Below are 21,125 nucleotides of genomic sequence, written 5' to 3' on the forward strand. Positions count from 1 at the left end.
AAAAAACTTGACAAAAAAAAAAAAAAAAAAAAAAAAAAAAAAGGAAAAAAAAAAGGAAATTTGTGCAAAGTCGAAAATCCTATTTGGGGCGGGGGGGGGGGGGGGGGGAGTTTCATATCTTTTAGTACCTTTTTTTTTTACTCAAACACTGCATTCCCCTTATATTACCCTTATTTTACAATACTGCAACCAAAAGTGGGGGGCCAACCGGACTTTCAATGAACATTTCCTATAGAAAAAACTTATGTCTGGAAAAAAAGGGGGCAGGCCCCCTCTGATACTACGTGCCTGTATTCAAATAAGTGATATCACCTATTCAAAAAGATATCACCAACCCCTGGTATTTGATTTGAATAGGTGATATCACTTATTGGAAAAGGCGATACTTTATGATTTATGATACGAGTATAATAAAAGAAACATATGATTTTGACCCATTATATCACTTCAAGGGAATGTTTAGCCCTTGTCCTCTCAGCTCTGTGTAAAATCAAAAAAAATAAAAGACTCGATATTTCTCATCTATTATAATAAAAGGACCAATCCAGGGTATAACATGAAAAAATATTTTTTTGAAAAAGCCAATAAATTGAACAAAGGATATGAGTGCACTTAGAAAAAAAAAGAAGCAAGATGTGTTTGTGAAACACTGAAGTTCAAGGCCCAGGTTAAAGTTTTTTCAAATGTAGGTCAAAATCCAGGATCAAGAGTTCAAAAATGTTGATACCTTAAGAGAGGTCTTGTCACAAGGAATACACATGTGAAATGGCCCTGGTACAGCCTTTAAGAAAATATGGTGAAAGTTAAAGTTTTTCAAAAAGTAGGTCATACTCCAGGGTCAAATTCATGAGGTCAAAAAATAATGATCCCAAAGGTAAAGTCTTGTCACAGTGAATGCACAAGTGAAATCTGAAAGTTCTAATAGCAACCTAGGCCTTTCAAAAGTTATAGGCAAGGCCCAAGGTTAAAGTTTTTTTTCATATGTACGTCAAACTCCAAGGTAAAAAATGTTGGTACCTAAAGAAAGGTCTTGTCAGAAGGATACACATGTGATATATAAAAGTTTTTCAAAAGTAGGTTCAACTCAAAGGTAAAGGTCGAAAGGTAAAAAATGTTGGTACCCAAAGAAAGGTCTGGATACATGGAATAAATGTGAAACATAAAAGCCCTAGCTCCAACCGTTCAAAAGTTATGGCCAAGGTTAAAGTTTGGTAAATTTTTGCAAAAATAGGTCAAACTCCAAGGTCAAATATTTTGGTACCCAAAGAAAGGTCTTGTCACAAGGAATACACATATGAGATATGAAAGCCCTAGCACCAACCATTCGAAAGTTATCGGCAAGGTTAAAGTTTTGCGGACAAACAGACAGATTAACAGGCAGATTAACAGACAGATAGAAAGACGGACCAAAAACTATATATCCCCAAGTCGGCATAAAGAAATTAATATCAACAAATCTGGTTATCTTTAACATCATAAACCTGCGGTTATAAAGCAGTGTTACGGATGTTAATGCTTTAACGGGATTCATTTTTATTGGAATAAACCTAAAACTAACCTATTACATGTATTCGTTTTCTGGTTTTTAGTATAGAACGGTAAATATGATTTTTGAAATGTGGCATGAACTTGGTATTCAGTTAAAGTTTCGGGGGAAAATCGATACGGAAATTAGTGGTTACGAAAATAAAATTTCAGCATTTCATGTTCTAAATATTGGCAATAGATTTAATTAACGTTTGTTTTAAAGATATTACTCATAACTTTTTAGCATTACCTATCTGTAGGTAAGTTCTAGTGCATTTTCAGATCTGCATAGTTTGTGTACAATTTAAAACAAAACCGTTACGGAATTTAATCCATTTTCTACGACATTATATAATTTTCAAATGATACAGGATCCATGCATTTCTTTGCGAGATGTTTGTTTTATATAAAACTTTCTTTTCAATAACTCGGAATGCTTATGCAATTGAACGTTTGCAGTGGAGTACGTTTTTAAACATAATGTCATTACATTACATTTATCTTATCTTCACTTGGGTAATTACATGTATTCAAGTATTGCAGGATTTCAAAACATTTGCTTACTAAAGAGATATTTCTCGGAAAAGATAACAATCTCTAATAGAAGATAGAGAAACTGAAATTCAAGCTGAAATATAGAACACCGTATACGGGGTGTACTGGACTTTTGGACAAAACATTAAGATTAAAATTAGAAGAAAAAAAGACTCATCAATGTTAGAGTCATCTATCTTAGCAGAGAGTCCATACCTCCTTAATAGTTGTGATGTCAAAAAATAAACTATCAGAACTACACTGGTGGTCATTGTGATTTATATAGTAGTACACCAAATTAAAGATCTTACATTCATAAATATTAAAATAGCAGTACTTGTACTTATCTTGTACAAAGGAAAGGGTTGATGTAATGGTTTGTTTTGTTACACATTTAAAATTATAAAAAGACGCAGAGCGTTCAAAACTTTACATAGAGATTACCGTACAAATTTCCTTGTGCAAAATAAAACAGCAAAATTTGGGGTTCCGCCACTCCCCCTTAAATCCGCCTTTGTATGTGCAAAACGATAAAGTGTTTATGCCGCACAAGTTATGCATGTAATATAATTTTTTGTCAATTCATATTGGTCCTATTGGACACTTAAGTAAACTCCTTTAGTGTAAAAAGAGAACATATTGACGTAAGCAATGGTCTATCAATTTTTTTTTGAGTAATGTTAATGTACAAATTTACTTAACAGCTGCAATATGTTTCGTGTGTTTTGGGGCTTTGCCGTTTTCATTCGCCTAGAGACCATTCTATTGGACAATAAATCAGAACACTGACACACAGAAAACCCAAGTTTTCTCCAGAGGGTAATCCATTCTCTTTTTCAGTGAAAAAGAAAGCTTCTTAAAAATATATGTGAAGAACATCTGATTCCTGGCCTGACATTTAACTGTCCCAAGAGATATTTGTACATTCTCATTCTGTCATTAAATTTCTAATCCTTTGTGTGGATAGTTAAAAACATAGTCTTGACCTGAAACTACGTTTAGATGGACATGTATTCTCACCACAAAATTAAACCTTTTTAGAGAAAAAGTCAAAAATCTTTTCAGTTTTTTTCTCCATTTTCAATTAAGAATATATCAAGACAATTCTTGTATTATTTAATATCTTTCTTGCAAATATATTCATGAAATATCTATATATAACAATATAGAAAATATAAAATATAAATTGTCTGGTAACAATTGCAGTCTCTTATTGCACACACTTCTGTTTATCACACGTTTTTCTCAAGGTGCAAACTGACTCCTGTACTCGTCAAACAGATAACTTGGAACGTGGGCCTCAATCACCTGAAAAGAGTGATTAAAAAAAAAATAAGCTGTGGTTCTATAATTCAATAAGGTGCCAATATAAATTCTGTTTACCATTTAACATTTCCTACATCTGTCAATTTATATCTACAAATGATGTATGTTTTAATTAATGAATTTTTAGAATGCTAGTTGACCAACAAACAACATAGCCCCCAGTATAACTGACCTTTCTTGATAGTCCACTGAAATAAATAAAGTCTTCCAGGAAAACTAGGGCATTCAGGACATCCTGGGACCCTTCCTGTGTCTTAGACCTGAAAATCATATCAAAACTTGTTAAATCTTACTAAATTCTGGGATATCTTATTCTTTACCATCCAATTTAGCTGAAAATGCAATGAATGCATATAAGGTTTAAATGGCTACCTCATTTCTTTATTTTTAAGTCAACAGAGTCACTTAGGTGACCTATTGCGAACTGTTTTCATCCATCTTCAAACAATGTGTGTCATTCATAAACTTTTGAACATTTTCAGCTTCTTCCTTGCATCACTGAACCAAATTTAACCAATTTCAGCCTAAAGCATCTAAGGGTGAAGGGAAACCAAAACTGTGAATTTCATTTTCCCTGCCCCTGGGTATTTAGTAAACAAACTAAGTGCATGGTTATGATGAGCAAGTGTGCCTCTTCCATAATTGTTATTCATAGCCCCTGGGTCAGGGGGTTCTGGTGTTATGGCGGGACTCTATTAATTATACAGTGAAAATTTATTACTTAAAAATTTTCTTCTCTGCCCCTTGGTACTAAGTGAAATGCATTCTTTAAAAATTTTCTTCTCTGCCCCTTGGTATTCAGCAGACACACTGAATGCTTGGTTATGATCAGCAAGGATGCCTCTTCCAAAACTGTGAAATTCACAGTCCCTGGAATGGTTCTGGTGTTAGGGTGGAACTCTATTGATTATTTAATGAAAATGCATTAATTTTTTTGAAAATCTTCTTTGCTCCAGGGCATCTACGTGGCAAACAGAGTACAAATGAAGTTGTAATGAGCAAAGGTGTTTTTACCAGGTTTGTGAAATTCTGGACAACTGGGTTAAGTGTTCCGGTGCTGGGCAGGGCTCTATTGATCTTAAAGGGAAATTTTACTCTACTGAGCAAAGTTATTCCCCTTTGCTACTCATATACAATAATGAATCTCTGTAAATAAAATAATTGATAGGTCAATTGAACAAAAGAATTATACAAGATTTTTTATTGTATAATACAAAAGTACTTTTCATAGTTTTATATGGCCAGGTAGACTTGTAAATAATAGATAAAGAAAATGAGACAAAAATAATTTTGTATAATACATGTTCTTCAAAGACCAAGAGAGGCTAATGTGTCAGGGATTTTGATGGGTTAACTGTATGTTCAAGTACTAATGTGTTGCTTAGCTTGTATGGTGAAAGTGACAAATGGCAATGTACTAGAAGTGGCAAGTAAAGGCAAGTCAATAGATCTACTTTCTGTTCCTGAGTACTAGATTAACTACTAGATTAACTACTTTGTTGATTCCTGGTCATCCTATTTCTCTTGCTTTGGGGCAACATCACTTCATCTATCAGTTTATTTTGTTTTTGTTATATTTCTATATATCCTTTTCTGTGTTATATTATACTGAGATGACCCTTAAGACCCTTGGGCCTTGTTTTTTAAATGACAACACTTCCTTACTTTGAATATACCACTCCATAGCAGGTTAAGATGATAGATAAGCTTTCTATAGTAAGGTCTCTCAGTTATTTAAATTCTTCCTCACCCTGGCAAAGCATCCACTTGTGACCTGACATACTGTCCCAGAAAGGCTAAAAATATGTCTGTATTCTCCTTGTGGTACTGCTTCAACAAAGTCAGACAACCAATCACAAAGGGTGGGGCATCCAGGTGGTCAGTCGCCTTCTTACTGACCAGTCCACCTGTATCAAATTTGTTACTATAAATAGCATTCAATGTTAAATTTCTACAGAAATTCAATTTTTATGGAGTGTTGCAGCTTGAAAGAATTTTTAAGAAATAGAATTGCAGAGTATTTCTATGATCTACATTTAGCACAGACAATATTGAATAAAAGGATTAAGAAGTTTGAATGCTACATGTAAATGCTCAAAGTGGAAAATGAATCAACTTTTACATGATGATTCTTTTTTGAGATAAACTCTTTTCCCTTTTGTCTTATAACTTAATATTACAGACTCTGTTCACTTCAAAAGAGCAAACACTTCGTTTGGACAGTTTTATTATTTAAGATACAATAAAGAGATATATTTTATTCTTGAATTTGAAATGAAAACACTGTAACATAAGTTCTGTGTAGTTGTCAATACTTACTGATAGTTCTGCTGTATGTGAGCTTTGGAAGATGGGATATCACTAACAGAAAGTTGAAGAAAGAAAAAAATGGAAGCCGTTTTGTGGTAACATATATCTGAAAAAAGACAACAAAAGTGTCAGCGAAACTTGACATTCACATTTCTGTAAAAAATATTTCTCATTAAGAAATGTTCTGGAGTATATATGTATATGTAATATGTCTGTTATCTAATTAGCTTTTGTTCCTGTTTCTGATTTCTGTAAGATTTGATAAATCAATAAGAAATGTTTTTCTCCAGGACAAATAGTTAAGAATTTCTGACACTTTATGACACATATCACTGACATTTATGTCAATCCTAGATCTGGATAAATCTTCTTCTTACACTTAATGAAATTAATGAAGTGAAAACTGAGATAACACATACCTTCTGTAATGGATCATGAAAACCAGCTGATTCTAAATAAGACGTTAATTCAAACATCAGAGGGTTCTCTTCCTTGGGATAGGGTAAAGTTGGATCCTGGTAATGCCTCTCAATGTCTGCTATAAGGGCACTAAAAGTTGTGATTGTAAAAATGACTTTAAATTGCAGCCCATTGATATTGTTTCTGTTCATTATTAGATTTAAGAAATGAGTATGCATATGTAATGCCAATAATTATTTTCATTGTTTTTGCTAGCCAATAAACCAGATTTGCAAAATGTAAATGATGATTGTAATATTCTAGATTTATAAGGGAAATTTAATACTGCAAAGCGAATATTTTAGCAGTGTGCTAACTTGGCTTATTTTAGCAGTTCGGAAGTAGACCGCTAAAATTGTTATTGCTTAATTTGCACCCTTGCATAAAAGTCCTGAATGCAAGAGAGATAATTTTTTATCAGTTTGATGTGAAACCTAATGTAACTTTCATCTAGTATTGGTTTTATTTGAACTCTTGCATAATTTGATATTCAAACATATAAATAAACAAAATAAACTTCCTCCCTTTTGCAATGCCATGAATCCCTGTGTCTGCCAAAAAAAGTTCTGCCAAAATTATTGGCAAACCTTGAGGAAGCAAAATGCCAAATTTTACACCCGCTAAAGAAATCCGTTATATGGTATAAAAATCTTGTTCCTCACTCATTCATGGTTTGAAGGGCACTTGAAAATATTTTTGAGTCGAACTTGCAGGACGTGCTTAACTCATGTTGGATCTGCCTCCTCAGTAGCTGCATCTGTCCTACCTGTAAAGTATAATAAAATAATGTGGCTACAGGACTGGTAGATCACATAATACATCTGTACTACCTACAGTATTAATTATAATAAAATAATGTGACTCCAGGTTGATCACATATACATCTGTCCCACCTGTAAAGAAAATTCAAATAATGGGACTCAGGTACATGTGTATCAGATATGCATCTGGCCAACCTGTTATGTTAAATAGATCCCCTATAATCTCCACTCTAAGTGTGACTGATTGACCATTCAATGCCATATCTGGGGCCCGTTTTACAAAAGAACTTACAACTAAGACCACAAACTTCATTTGATTGTAAAATTTTGCAAAATTAATGATTCTGTTTAAAATTGCTAGCGTAAAAATGTCTTACAACATTCCTTTTAAAAAGATTAAAACCATTAATTTTCAATATAATGTAAATTTAAGTTATAAGCAGAATTAAATTTTGGTCTTAGTCATAAGTTCTTTTATAAAACGGGCCACTGATTCTTATTCATTGCAGATTTTGTGAATTACCTTGCACTCTAAAAGTCAGTAATTAAGTTGGGTAAACAAAAGAGTTTTAAAACAGAAATACCTTCAGGATAATATCAAGAAATGCTGGCCAAATTCTGGTTACTTTTGACATCATACTAGGGTAGACCTTCTGTGGATGAGCTGAAATAAAAATCATTATCATATAAATATACTACATGACAATTATCTGATGGACAGCCTATATACCAAAATAATTTCCTGACCTACGAGAGTCTTGACATTGCCCAGACTCTTGGAGAATGCATCCATTAGGTCGTGATATTGTCTGTCTTTGGCATTGTTTAGTAGTCTAGTACACATCATCTGGAAAGTCTGAAGCTCCTTCACCATCATAAAACACAGTAAACGGTCTAGTCCTGCCAGACCAAAACTCCCAACTGACTTCTATAAAGAGAGGTTTATAGAAATTTATTCCAACAGTTATTGTATCATACCATAACATCTGCATTCTTCAATGACTCAATATTTATTCTGGGAGAACAAAACTCGGGCCTACCTGTAACATCTGAAACAGTGTTCTGTTGACTTGTTCGGCTTTGGTTTTTACATCATACCAGGCTTTCATTTGATCAATATATGCAGTGATTCTTCAAAATAAAAAAAATAATAAACAAGAGGCCCAAGTGCCACAATGCTCGCCGTAGATCAAAATTTTCTTTTTGACAAATGAATATGCATGTGTAGATAAACTAGAAATAAGTCTACAGGACACTGAATTCCCCACCCAAGGTACATTTGTATAGCAATAGTAAAAAAATACCTTCCTTCTTTGGTCGGAGATTGATTCATCCCATCTATTATCTTACAGCTAAAGTCTCATTGTTTCAAGTTCATTATGTCATATTAAAATGACTTATATATTTTGAATTTGAAACGGAGGTAACAACAAAATGAAGGAATAGTTAGGTCAAGGTCATTAGAAAGGTCAAGGTAAGAAAATGATGACACAATTGAACAGCTCTCACCAATATGTATCTTAATATATGAAGTTAGGGTAAAAAAATCTTCAAAAGTGAAGTTCAAGGTCATGGAAAAGTCAATGTTAAAGTCATGATTTGTCAAGGTCTCAGGAAAGGTCATGGTCAGAAAATTATGATACAGTTGAATTGCTCTAATCAATTTGTATCTTTGCATGAACTAAAATGATTCTACATATATAAACTTCAAGATGATATCAATATGACTGCTGCCCTCCTCTTCTTGAAATTAAAGATTAAGATTTTTCCAGTATATTACAATAAAAAAATTTTGCCCTTCTATTGTGGCCCCACTCTAGCCCCATGAGTCCTCATTTAATAGAACAAACTTGATTTGACACTAAATATGGCTGCTTATATATATCAATATGACTAATAGTGGATCTGTTGTTTTTTATCATTTGCATGAAAAATAATGGGGGAAAGTACAAACTAAATAAATGTATTAGAAAGTAAATTACCTTGGATCTGTGATCCTAATAATTTCCCTGGCCAGTCTCCCAATGAAGTTTACACTTTCATCGACAGGAGAAAATCTGGGGATAGGTATGGCAGTGGACTGATAAACACTCTGCCAGTCCAATATCTACAACAAACACAAGATTTTTTATCGTCATAAAACATGCCAAAATCAAGGCACAAATGATTGTTTCTAGAGACAAAACCTTTCTTTGATCCAAGGAAACTCTTGCCAATTTTTTTTTCAAGGAACAAAATGACTGTTTTTCAGCTGACCATGACTGACCTTTGTCCTGAGGAAGCTGTTACACTCTTGCTCTACATTGTAATTGATGATTCTGGACACTTCCTCCTGCCAAATCTTCAGACCGTAAATGTTGACATAGTCCTGAATGTACTCAAATGACCTTCGGAATCCATCCATAGTTTCCCCAAGGCCTTGAAGGCGAGGCATCAGCTCACTCACCTATCAATAAGAAAGACACAGTTTTACCATACATACTCTATGAATATTTTACTTTCTGACAACATAAAGCAAGACTTAAACATGAAATAAAGGCTTTTTTCTGATAAATGAATTTTCTTTACTTATCCTACCCCCCCCCCCCCCCCCAATATGATTTAGTACATACTTCATGGGGTATACATATACTCCTCACCTTAGCCCTTGGATTAAACATTAGCCCTCTGTGTAGAGCCATAGCCACCTGTTGTACAAGCTCCTTGCGAATTCCATCTTCTAAGAGTTGCTTAGGATCTATCTGTAAGATGGAGTAAATGAAGAGTTGCTCAGCGGTTACATAAGATCTATCTATAAGGTCAAGTTTATCAACATTACTTTAGTCCAAAATATCTCAGGTTTTCCAGGCATTTTTAATGATTTACATATTTGATGTGCCAGGAAAGCATCAGAACTGGCTTTATGAAAAGTGGAAATTTTCCAGCCCCCGACTGAACTCAATTTTCGATATTTGCAAAATTGAATTTCAAAATGTCAAACTCACAGTTTATCAATAGCACAATATTACTTGTTGTCACCAATATTGCTTAAAAGAAAATATCACTCCACATTTTGATACAGGTCTCACGAGATTTCAAAATGTATGAAATCAAAACAAACCTCAACAGTTTGATAAAATGCTTTCACTAGACACTTTATATTACAGAGGAACAAAAAAAAAGCGATACTGGTAGGTACTAGAAGCATTGTACTGTTGATAAGATGTGAGTTAGACATTTAATTCGGTTGGCATGTATTGAAAATCAACCCAAGAATGCCACCTTTGGTTGGAGGCGGCAAATTTCCACTTTTCATAACGGCGCAATAAATTGATAACTATACTAAATCCTTCAAATATTACTTACAGGGAATAACAATAACAATTTTTTTTCTATTTAAAATTTCTGTCAATTTCATTACTGACCTTTATTATACCAACAAGTGTTGTTTTCATCATCAAAATTCCCTCAGTAAAAACGGATATAGCATGTGTGAGCTTGGCTACCTGGAAAAGATAAGAGATACTGAAATGATATACCATTAACAAAATGTAAAGATAAAAACTTGCAATACTGTCTAGATTTCACTTATTGTGAATGCTTCAACTCATGATAAAGCTGCATTTGAAATTATTTTCATGTGTTCAATTTTCAATCATCAATATATTCTCTTTCACATGTACATCAAACACAAGCTAAAAGATTTAGTAAAGATGTCAAAAAGTAAACAAGAGGCCCATGGGCCACAGCGCTCACCTGAGTAACTTTGGCCTTGCTGTTTTTCACCTGATTTCTCCCCCCCCCCCCCCCCCCCCCGTACTTATTGTGGTCCTGCCCTACCCCCAGGGGTCATGATTTGAACGATTTAGAATCTACACTACCCCAGGATGCTTCCACATAAGTTTCAGCTTTTCTGGCCCAGTGGTTCTTGAGAAGAAGATTTTTAAAGATTTTTCCTATATATTTCAATGTAAAACTTGGATTCCCTATTGTGGCCCCGCCCTATCTCCGGGGGTCATGATTGAAACAATTTAGAATCTACACTACCCCAGGATGCTTCCACATAAGTTTCAGTTTTTCTGGCCCAGTGTTGCCTGAGAAGAAGATTTTTAAAGATTTTTCCTATATATTTCAATGTAAAACTTGGATTTCCTATTGTGGCCCCGCCCTATCCCCGGGGGTCATGATTGAAACAATTTAGAATCTACACTACCCCAGGATGCTTCCACGTAAGTTTCAGCTTTTCTGGCCCAGTGCTTCTTGAGAAAAAGATTTTTAAAGATTTTTCCTATATATTTCAATATAAAATTGGATTTGCTATTGTGGCCCCGCCCTACCCCCGGGGGTCATGATTTAAATAATTTAGAATCTACACTACCCCAGGATGCTTCCACATAAGTTTCAGCTTTTCTGGCCCAGTGGTGCCTGAGAAGAAGATTTTTAAAGATTTTTACTACATATTTCAATGTAAAACTTGGATTTCCTATTGTGGCCCCGCCCTATCCCCGGGGGTCATGATTGAAACAATTTAGAATCTACACTACCCCAGGATGCTTCCACGTAAGTTTCAGCTTTTCTGGCCCAGTGCTTCTTGAGAAAAAGATTTTTAAAGATTTTTCCTATATATTTCAATATAAAATTGGATTTGCTATTGTGGCCCCGCCCTACCCCCGGGGGTCATGATTTGAAAGTTTTAGAATCTACACTACCCCAGGATGCTTCCACATAAGTTTCAGCTTTTCTGGCCCAGTGGTGCCTGAGAAGAAGATTTTTAAAGATTTTTACTACATATTTCAATGTAAAACTTGGATTTCCTATTGTGGCCCTGCCCTACCCCTGGGGGTCATGATTTGAACAATTTAGAATCTACACTACTCCAGGATGCTTCCACGTAAGTTTCAGCTTTTCTGGCCCAGTGGTTCTTGAGAAGAAGATTTTTTAATGACCCCACCCAATTTTTATATTTTCTTGATTATCTCTCCTTTGAAGGGGACTTGGCCCTTCATTTTAACAATTTACACTCCCCTTCACCCAAGGATGCTTTGTACCAAGTTTGGTTAAAATTGGCCCAGTGGTTCTTGAGAAGAAGGCGAAAAATGTGAAAAGTTTACAGACGGACGGACAGACGGACAGACGACGGACAACAGGTGATCAGAAAAGCTCACTTGAGCTTTCAGCTCAGGTGAGCTAAAAATGATTGTCATTAATGAAATGTAACTTTTAGATAACTGTTAACCAAATTTAATTCGTTTGCAAGAAATATCCGCAATTTTCGCTACCTTCTTTTACTCACGAATATTTCTCACTATTTATTTCATTGTGTATTTCTGTAGAAAAATTCCTTGGTCGTGAAAATTAGTCATCGTGGATAGATTTTGAACTGATAGATGGCAAATAAAAGTCATGAATAATAGTTGGTTTACAGTATACAGAGCTCCTAATTTTTCTCTGTTGACTTGACCTTTACTTGCCCTGATGACCTTTCACTAATGACCTTTAACTGATGACCTTTCACTGACCTCATATCTTTCATCCAGTTGAGCATACTCCTTCATTTTATCCTTCTCCAGTCTAGTGGGAACTTCTTTGATCTGTGTCGTCTGCAGGTTTATGATTTTAGCTAGAAGTCCAAACATGGTCTGGGGAATGATCTTTTAAAAAACACACAAAACGCAGTAATTTCACCTTGTCTATCCAATTAATCAAGCTTACAATTATTGGAATATAAATATACAAAATATTAACCTGTAACACTTTTCTGACATAAGCCACGAGTTCCCCTGAGTAGTACTGAGACACACTGAGTAGATCTGGACTGTTGGCTTGGTTAATTCTCAGAAGTGGTAGATCTAGAGCTGAAGCCATCTGATAAAAAACACAGAAATTATTAACATCAGTACAATGTCCTGTACATGAACTGGATACAAAATAAAGTTTAGATAAAGCATTCTTTAAGATCTATGTTGTATATAATTAAAATTGTATGTACTAGGAAAATTCTCATTCCCACTCTATGTTTAAACGTATTGATTATACCAGGAGTACTGTAAATCTTACCTTAAGAAATGTTGCTCTGAGTTTTATGACTAGAGAAGGATCCTTTTTGATGCCTTGCTGCATATACATTGTATAACTGTAATAAATATTATATAAATATTGCATGTAGTTGAGCGTTACATTGAAAATTTTCACCCCAAGAAAACCATTGTCAACCGAGGTGAAGCCGAGGTTGAAAATGGTTTTCGAGGGGTGAAAATTTTCAATGTTACACTGTTTTATACAAATGCATATAACAGTGAACCTTGTGCGCATAAATTTTGCGCAGTCACTATTTTTTTTAATATCATCCGTCGTCAAGCAATGTTGACTGTTGCTATGCTGGAGGGTGTGGCTTCATCATTCAGCGGGTAATAGTGTTTTTTAACAAATGTTTCTCAATGAATCAGATTCAACTAATTTACGTGAAAGTATAATATTATATAAATAGTGCACGTTTTTGAGGGTAACAGTTGAAATTGACACCCCAAGGAAAACCATTGTCAACCGACGCGTCAGCGGAGGTTGACAATGGTTTTCCTCGGGGTGTCAATTTCAACTGTTACCCTCAAAAACGTGCACTATTTATTTTATTATACTGAATGTCTTATTGATTTCGGATGTCATTAAAAAAAAATTCGGAGATCGTCGTTAATTTCACTCTTAGAAAGCTCACAAGCTCCCCGCTTCTATTTTTCTCAATAAGAAAGCTTTGGAAAAGATTTACCAACCTCTTTATTGTTTGTTTGCTACTCAAAAAGTCCTTTATCATCTAAAGTTTGCACTCGCTAGGATGTTTTGTCTGTCGTTTGTTGTTTTCAAGTAAGCTACATCGGACGCAAGCTTTTATTGATGTCGTTTATTCGACTTCTTTCAAACGCACAACTGACATTCTGAGAATTCTACAGTGAACCGTACGCGCATGATTTGAACGCATGTAACATTTTCGTAATGTTACCTGTTGCCAAGTGTGTTGCTAATGCTGAGGGTAACATTACGGATTGTTATATGCATCTAAACCAATCAGATTTTAGTATTTAACATGAAAGTATAATATTGTAAAATATAACACAGGTATTATAATCATTATGATCAAAAATAAATATTGTATAATATATCATCCATGCATTATAATCAAAGAGCTGTAAAAATCTGCCCTTGATATATACCTATCCATGATGTCCCAGGCGTAGGACAGATCTCCTACAATCTGAACCGTTATGAGGACCTCCTCTTTAATGTTGATGGTTCTAATCATCTGATGTAGATATTTTCTGGTGTCTGCTAGAAACTGCTTGACCTGCAGGTTACTCTCCAGTTGATGGAACTCCTGGACCTAAGTATCAGAGAACAAAAAGAGTTATTAAACACCTTTCTAACAGCAAAACAGAAAACAATATGATCAAGTTCCTGACTTCAATAAAAGTAGCTTTGTTGGGGCATTAAAGGAAGCATGCAAGAACAGTCAACAATCAAAAACTTTCACATATTTAAGGGGGATGTGACCTGGTGACCAGCCATTTTGAATAACTGACCTCCTCCAGAGCCTGAATCAGCTGGACAATCTTACGTCCTGCCGTTGTGGAATCATCATAATTAAGGGAGGAAATCTGCTTAGCCATTTCTGTGAACCATGCTTGTAAATTGTCTAAAATAAAGTTTGGTTTTTGGTAAAGATAAAAGTATTCTATAAATCACAAGGATTTCCTTATTTGCTTCCCTGAAATGTTTTAATTTTTTACTTTTACTATTTAAAGAACCTTAATTACAGAAAATGTGCAAAATCCTTTAATAACTGACCATTCTTTTCGACTCTGGTGAGTGGTTTAGTTCCGGAGAATACTTCACCAAGCTCAGCCATTCGTTCGCTGCCTTCTTTCTTATGGTCTTCCCACTTCTGCTGTTTGTCTACCAACATTTGCTTGAACATCTGAAACATTAACGTTTGATTAGACTTGTTTCACTAGACTACAGCTGTATTTGCAATGCCATTATTACATATATTTTTTAGGTTTGCACCTCACCTTCCATGGACTTGAACAACTGGACATATTTCTGTGGACAGTCAGTAACAAACCTAATGTGTGTTTTGTTTTTTCGAGGAGCAATAACAGTTAACAAACCTAACATTATCAATTACAATTAAACAATTTTTTCCTCTGTGCAAATTTTCTTCACTTGACAACTTGTTGTTAAATGATTATGTCACTGACAAGGGGCGCTACTCTAAATTTAATCGCAGCATTCCCAAATCATTAAGGACATAATAAATTTACTGGTTCCTTTTAAAAGCGAAAATAGCACTGGCATGATTTTTTCTTTAAATGTGGATGATGTAACATTTTATCTGCCATGTTGCTGTCCAAATTTTACTACTCGCCGTCCAGTGAAATACTGCAGGCAGGCACATGACATCTTTTACCTGTTGACACAGCATCACTCTAGTCCGAGGCCAAATAATTTAATTTTCATTTCTAGACAAACCACATATATGTTTATGAATGACAAACCTCCTTGAGTTTAAATTCAAACTGCCCAGTGTTGAGCAGAAGCTGGAACACAGCCAGAGGGTTGTACTTGGAATCCACCATGACTTGCTCTCTGAGAGCTTTACATCTCTTATTTTGCTCAGCACCTGTTACATAAATACTGAATTTTAATTTTTATTCTCAGCTGATTGTATTTTTTTTACTACTTCTTAAACCAATAAAGGAAATATAGCAGTAGAAAAGTTATTAATAGTTAGGTTTATAATTTGCACAAAATGGCAACATCCATTTTTCATCTGAGGTACCTATCAAAAGTTTATCTGTAGGAAAACAGGGTTTGGAAAATGGCAAAACTTTCTAAATTTGTTAAAAATTAGTGTTTTTGAATACATTCAACTGAGTTTCATATGTGTAAAATCCTTAAAGTAAAGCATTATTAATGTTTAATGAGCAATAGTAACAGATCTAAAATCTATGTATTAATTCAAATGTTACATGCTACAAAATACCGGGTAAAAGAACCAACATTTTCAAACAATGGGCAGCAGATTATACACAATTCTTTTTAATAAACAACTCACTTGGTGAGAGTCCTGAGCTATGTAACATCAGCCAGCGTAGAGCTACATTACTGTCCCTGAGAACATTCATCATCTTGGGAATGTTATCCAAAACAAATTCTTCTGTCAACACCCCTTCCTTGAGGTACTTGTCAAGGGGAGCCATCAACTTCTGCATTTTAGTGGCATATTTCACAGACTGTATAGAAAAATGCATGATATGTTTATCACAGTAAATCAGCTGGATCAATTGTACATGAATCATTTCAGCAGGCAAGGTCAGACCAGTCTCACTAGACAACAACATACTCACCTGTTCTCGGACATTGGAGACTTCTAACGTGTTGTTTAGGGCCGTGCAGGCTGCTCTGTATGGTGCCCAGGCATCGAGTAAATTAACAGTCATACCCATGTAAACACCTATCACCTAACAAAACAATTTTTATTGAAAATACCAACTAAGTTAAAGAAATCTGATTGATTCCATAAACTTAAGTGCATAGACCATGACATTTGGAGTATTTACCCAGTTATCTGGGAAGTGTTTATCAACAATTTCCCTCATTTTTGCCTGCTGGTTGTGAAGAATTTCGGGGTCAAAGTAGAGGATGACATAGAGCATGCTGGCCTGTGTGGCTAATGCTGTGGACCGATGCTCAGGGAGGGGGTAAGCTGAGATCTGATTGTAAATGTCATCTGAACGTAAACGACCAATCACCATGTTCACAAACTCAGGGTTTATGGGAACTCGGCTGAAAATTGATTAAAAATAATTTGACATCATATTTCAATTACTTTTCAGAGAAATATAGTAAAAGAAAAAAGTTAAGTGATTTTCAAATGGACTTAAGATATGTTTCTGCAAAAAGTCATTAAAGAAAATATATGGATACATGCCAAGTTTTGTTGGTTTCCTGCCAAATTTCTAATATTTCATAGTAAAATTTTACGGTTATAACAAACTCTGAAATAACTAATTTATTGATATAATTAACTGATTTTGTGTCACATAGAGGTTAAAAATAATGAAATTTACATCTTTATTATGGATTTTTAAGATCTCAAAATTTAAAAATATTGAATTGACATTAATTTTCATAAGTATTTATATTTGAAATTCAAATCATCAGAAAACTTAAGTACCTCGAGCTAAGTTTTGTATCTAATGCTTCCCTGAACATACACTATAGTCATGCTTGGAGGAAAGCATGTTAATTGCAAATTCACAAATACACTTTTACAAATTTCTTACATGGATATAAAGGATAATAATACAAAGTAAATTCACATGTCCTTAGGACTTCCCCATGACCAAGTTTTACTGTACTTAGGATATTACAAATTTTTTAATCTTTTCATTTTTAAAAAAAATAATAAAATTATCAGATATTGTATTTTCATGTGATTAGTTTTATGATGAATTGTTACTTGAAATAGGATTCTGGGTAATTTGGTGGCCTCCTGGCGGTGGCAGTGTTCTGGAATCCTGTACTACATAACAGCTTACAGACATCGTCTATGTTAGAGTCACCTGCTGCTGCCTTCTGAGCACTGTGTAAAAGACAACGATTACTCAGCATATGTCCACTCAATACCCTGGAGTGATTGTGCTAAATTTTGAATACATCAATTTATGTACAAGTACAATATACTGAATTTAACTTGTACAATACGCAAATATATGAAAAATGTTATGAATGGTGGCATTTATTGACTAAAATGAGCAGTTCGAGGTATCCATTTTTGGTTCCTGCATTTATAATTTCATGCTAGATTTAACCACTTTTGGACAGATGACATTATCACACAAAACATTGTTGATATATTTTTACATATGTGAATTAACCTTAACATAATAAATATGCCTGAGGAGTTTGCAGCGATTCCTTTCAGTGATATGAAGTGAATATCAATAAAAACTGTAATTAATCTAGAACAGTGGGGAGTCTGAATTCAGAAGATCTTTATTTATTATATTATATAAAACATTGTTGATATATTTATGTATGCATGAAAGTATTTCAATGTATACTATAGAATATGCACCTGGTAAGTATAAAGCAAATATGTTCAGCTGTATGAAGAAAATCAATAGAAAACTGTAATCTGAGACAGTCAGGAATGGGAGTACTAGATTTACCCCCTGCCTAAAAATTCCCATACAATACATGCAAGAGGTTACCATATTTTCAGTGTTTTGATTTCCTCAAACAATTAAATAACTAAGTTTGTTATGACACTGACAGAAAAATTTACCTATATCTGTAGTAAAAAATTAGGATCCCCTCCAACCCTTACTTTGCTATAACTCTGCTACAACACTAATAGGAAATCCTACCTATATCTGTAGTCAGAAACTAGGATCCGCTCCCTTACTTTGTTATAACACTGCTATAACACTAATAGGAAATCCTACCTATATCTGTAGTAAGAAACTAGGATCCACTCCCTTACTTTGCTATAACACTGCTATAACACTAATAGGAAATCCTACCTATATCTGTAGTAAGAAACTAGGATCCGCTCCCTTACTTTGTTATAACACTGCTATAACACTAATAGGAAATCCTACCTATATCTGTAGTAAGAAACTAGGATCCACTCCCTTACTTTGCTATAACACTGCTATAACACTAATAGGAAATCCTACCTATATCTGTAGTAAGAAACTAGGATCCACTCCCTTACTTTGCTATAACACTGCTATAACACTAATAGGAAATCCTACCTATATCTGTAGTAAGAAACTAGGATCCGCTCCCTTACTTTGCTATAACACTGCTATAACACTAATAGGAAATCCTACCTATATCTGTAGTAAGAAACTAGGATCCGCTCCCTTACTTTGCTATAACACTGCTATAACACTAATAGGAAATCCTACCTATATCTGTAGTAAGAAACTAGGATCCGCTCCCTTACTTTGCTATAACACTGCTATAACACTAATAGGAAATCTTACCTATATCTGTAGTAAGAAACTAGGATCCGCTCCCTTACTGTTCCCTCAATCTTGTTATCTATGATGATCAGCATTACGCCATAAAGAAAGAGGGATTCGCACTAATAAGAAATATAACCATGAATATTAACAGTGGTAATGGCTTCAAACAAAATCAGAAAATCAGAAAATTGTTTGTCCAAGTTGGAACTCAAATAATGATGAACAACTACAAAAATAATTTTTTGAATTCAATAAAAAGAAATCGAGAATATATCAAGTCTTAATCTTTTACACTAACTCATGCTTCAGTATATCAAAATATAAGGAAAAAAGATATCTTTAAAAAAAAAAGTTTATCAGAGGTAAAATATTTCAATAAAGTTTCATCTTCTTAAGAATCTCTCACAACAACATATTCTTGTTCATCATACATCATGCCATAAATTCTCACCATTAATTGTTTTCCATCATCATTTAAAAGAACACTTTCTAATGTCTGCTGAATGTAAACTCCTTCATCCAAATCTTCCAAAAATCTAGCAGGATATGAAATCAATTAAACAAAATGTAATTTACCTAAAATCTGAAATTCTAACAGTGAAAGAAATTCTTATCAAAGAAAACAAAATGAAATGAGCTGTTATAGCAGACCAGGGCTTGTTACCTGTTTAAATCCACAACATATTTATGAACACTGGCAAATGCTTGGTAAAATCTGGTCAATATATCAATATGATTCTCGCGAAATTCTTCATCTAAATCTTGGAGTTCCTACAATGAGAGACAATCTTCAGCATGCAGAGAGAATGATCAATTCTCTTTATATAAAAATATTTACAACCATCTTTAAAGAGATTTATTTCAACAAATATGCTTTATGATTGCTACCTTTCTTGAAAAAAAAAAAGGATCCTTATTGAAATTTGTGTACAGATAACAGTAAATATTTTTAACTAGTTCTTAAATTGTTTTTAAAGAATACTTTGTCTGGATGAAATTCATTTATGGATAAAGCAAACAGACTCACAGGCTTGCTGTCTATCTTGTTGTCGTAATACTCTTGGCTTTTAAAATATGCAAAATCAAATATGATATCTCCATATCTTAGTCTGTCTTGCTGTGTTTCTAATTTAAACACTGGGGGTATAAACTCCGCTAAACGGCGCAGCTCGGCAATAATTGCGTTTCCTCTTGAAGCTAACCGCAATATATTTTGTCCACAGGGATTGTTTTCTGCCAGATAGTCTGCCATCGCTTCACCCTAGTTGAAGAAATTCTACTTTCACTTTCACCAGGGGGCGTATTCGTAACTCTTTCTTAGATTAATCATCTAATGAAAAAGAAATAAGTAGATCAAATATTCATCCTACAAACTTTATATTTTTTGGTTCTCTATAATCAGTACACATTAGATGAATTTGTAAAGCACTGTCATAACTCATGTGACAATTTCATGATCATCGTCTACGCCACCTAACGACAGAAAAGACTTCCGGTTGAATCAAAAATGAAAATCAGTTAACTCGGTCAAAAATAACGTTTGAGCAGTAGAATAAATTGTACCTGTCTTATTCGATCATAATTTTTCTAGCTGAGATTTTTCAATGAATTTTTGAAATTTTTTTTTTTTTTTTAACAAACCATAATTTTTATTCATTTTTTTCCATTTATATTTATTTGATTGAGGTTCATGCCAAGTTTGGAAATTTTCCATCAAAATGAAAAGGATCAGTGCACTTAAGCTATGAGAGTTGGATCCCGGTGCTTTGTCAATAATAAATTTCCGAAATTTATAAACTTTTTGAATCAGAATTATTAAACAATATCTTAAGAGCAGGGTTTGATATATTATATCACATAAAAATATTAATTAATGCCGAGCGACACTGGTTTTTGCGACAGGGGTCTAGCAGTTTTTTCACATTTCTATTGTTATTCATATGCATACCAGTTTTCAACAACATTGTTTACATCGAGCCGCAACTTGTCCATTCTTCTCATTTGCACAGAATGTGTATTTTGATTTAAACTTATACATATCCAAAGGGCAATGTTGGACAATTTGCGGCTCATGTGTAATTTTTTTAAAAATTCTCCAAACTACGCTCGGGTTAGCTACTAAATTAACAGGTCACCGAGTGTCAACCTATTTTGACCTGTTTGATATTATAATCACTTTACTCACGTGACATTCCACTGT

At 34.1% G+C, this 21,125-nt stretch overlaps 1 protein-coding gene across 1 annotated transcript; it reads right to left on the reverse strand.

The window, feature by feature from the left end:
- Positions 1 to 3,162: 3,162 nt before the first annotated feature.
- Positions 3,163 to 20,318, reverse strand: LOC133175106 (WASH complex subunit 5-like). The gene is made up of 28 exons (XM_061310237.1): positions 19,953 to 20,318; positions 19,590 to 19,696; positions 19,377 to 19,461; positions 18,944 to 19,044; positions 17,410 to 17,532; positions 16,508 to 16,733; positions 16,295 to 16,408; positions 16,003 to 16,180; positions 15,443 to 15,567; positions 14,733 to 14,862; positions 14,468 to 14,580; positions 14,102 to 14,268; positions 12,954 to 13,029; positions 12,642 to 12,761; positions 12,416 to 12,547; positions 10,322 to 10,402; positions 9,557 to 9,658; positions 9,184 to 9,363; positions 8,900 to 9,024; positions 7,958 to 8,048; positions 7,665 to 7,845; positions 7,502 to 7,581; positions 6,819 to 6,922; positions 6,117 to 6,246; positions 5,707 to 5,803; positions 5,138 to 5,294; positions 3,560 to 3,647; positions 3,163 to 3,369 (listed from the first exon to the last, which is right to left on the reverse strand). Exons 1-28 carry the CDS (start codon positions 20,175 to 20,177, stop codon positions 3,307 to 3,309), a joined length of 3,501 nt encoding a protein of 1,166 aa, XP_061166221.1. The 5' UTR covers positions 20,178 to 20,318; the 3' UTR covers positions 3,163 to 3,306.
- Positions 20,319 to 21,125: the final 807 nt, after the last annotated feature.

Source organism: Saccostrea echinata, unplaced genomic scaffold (assembly GCF_033153115.1).
Source record: "Saccostrea echinata isolate AGI-Se365-2 ecotype Australia unplaced genomic scaffold, CSIRO_AGI_Sech_v1 ptg000060l, whole genome shotgun sequence".
Classification (NCBI taxonomy): domain Eukaryota; kingdom Metazoa; phylum Mollusca; class Bivalvia; order Ostreida; family Ostreidae; genus Saccostrea; species Saccostrea echinata.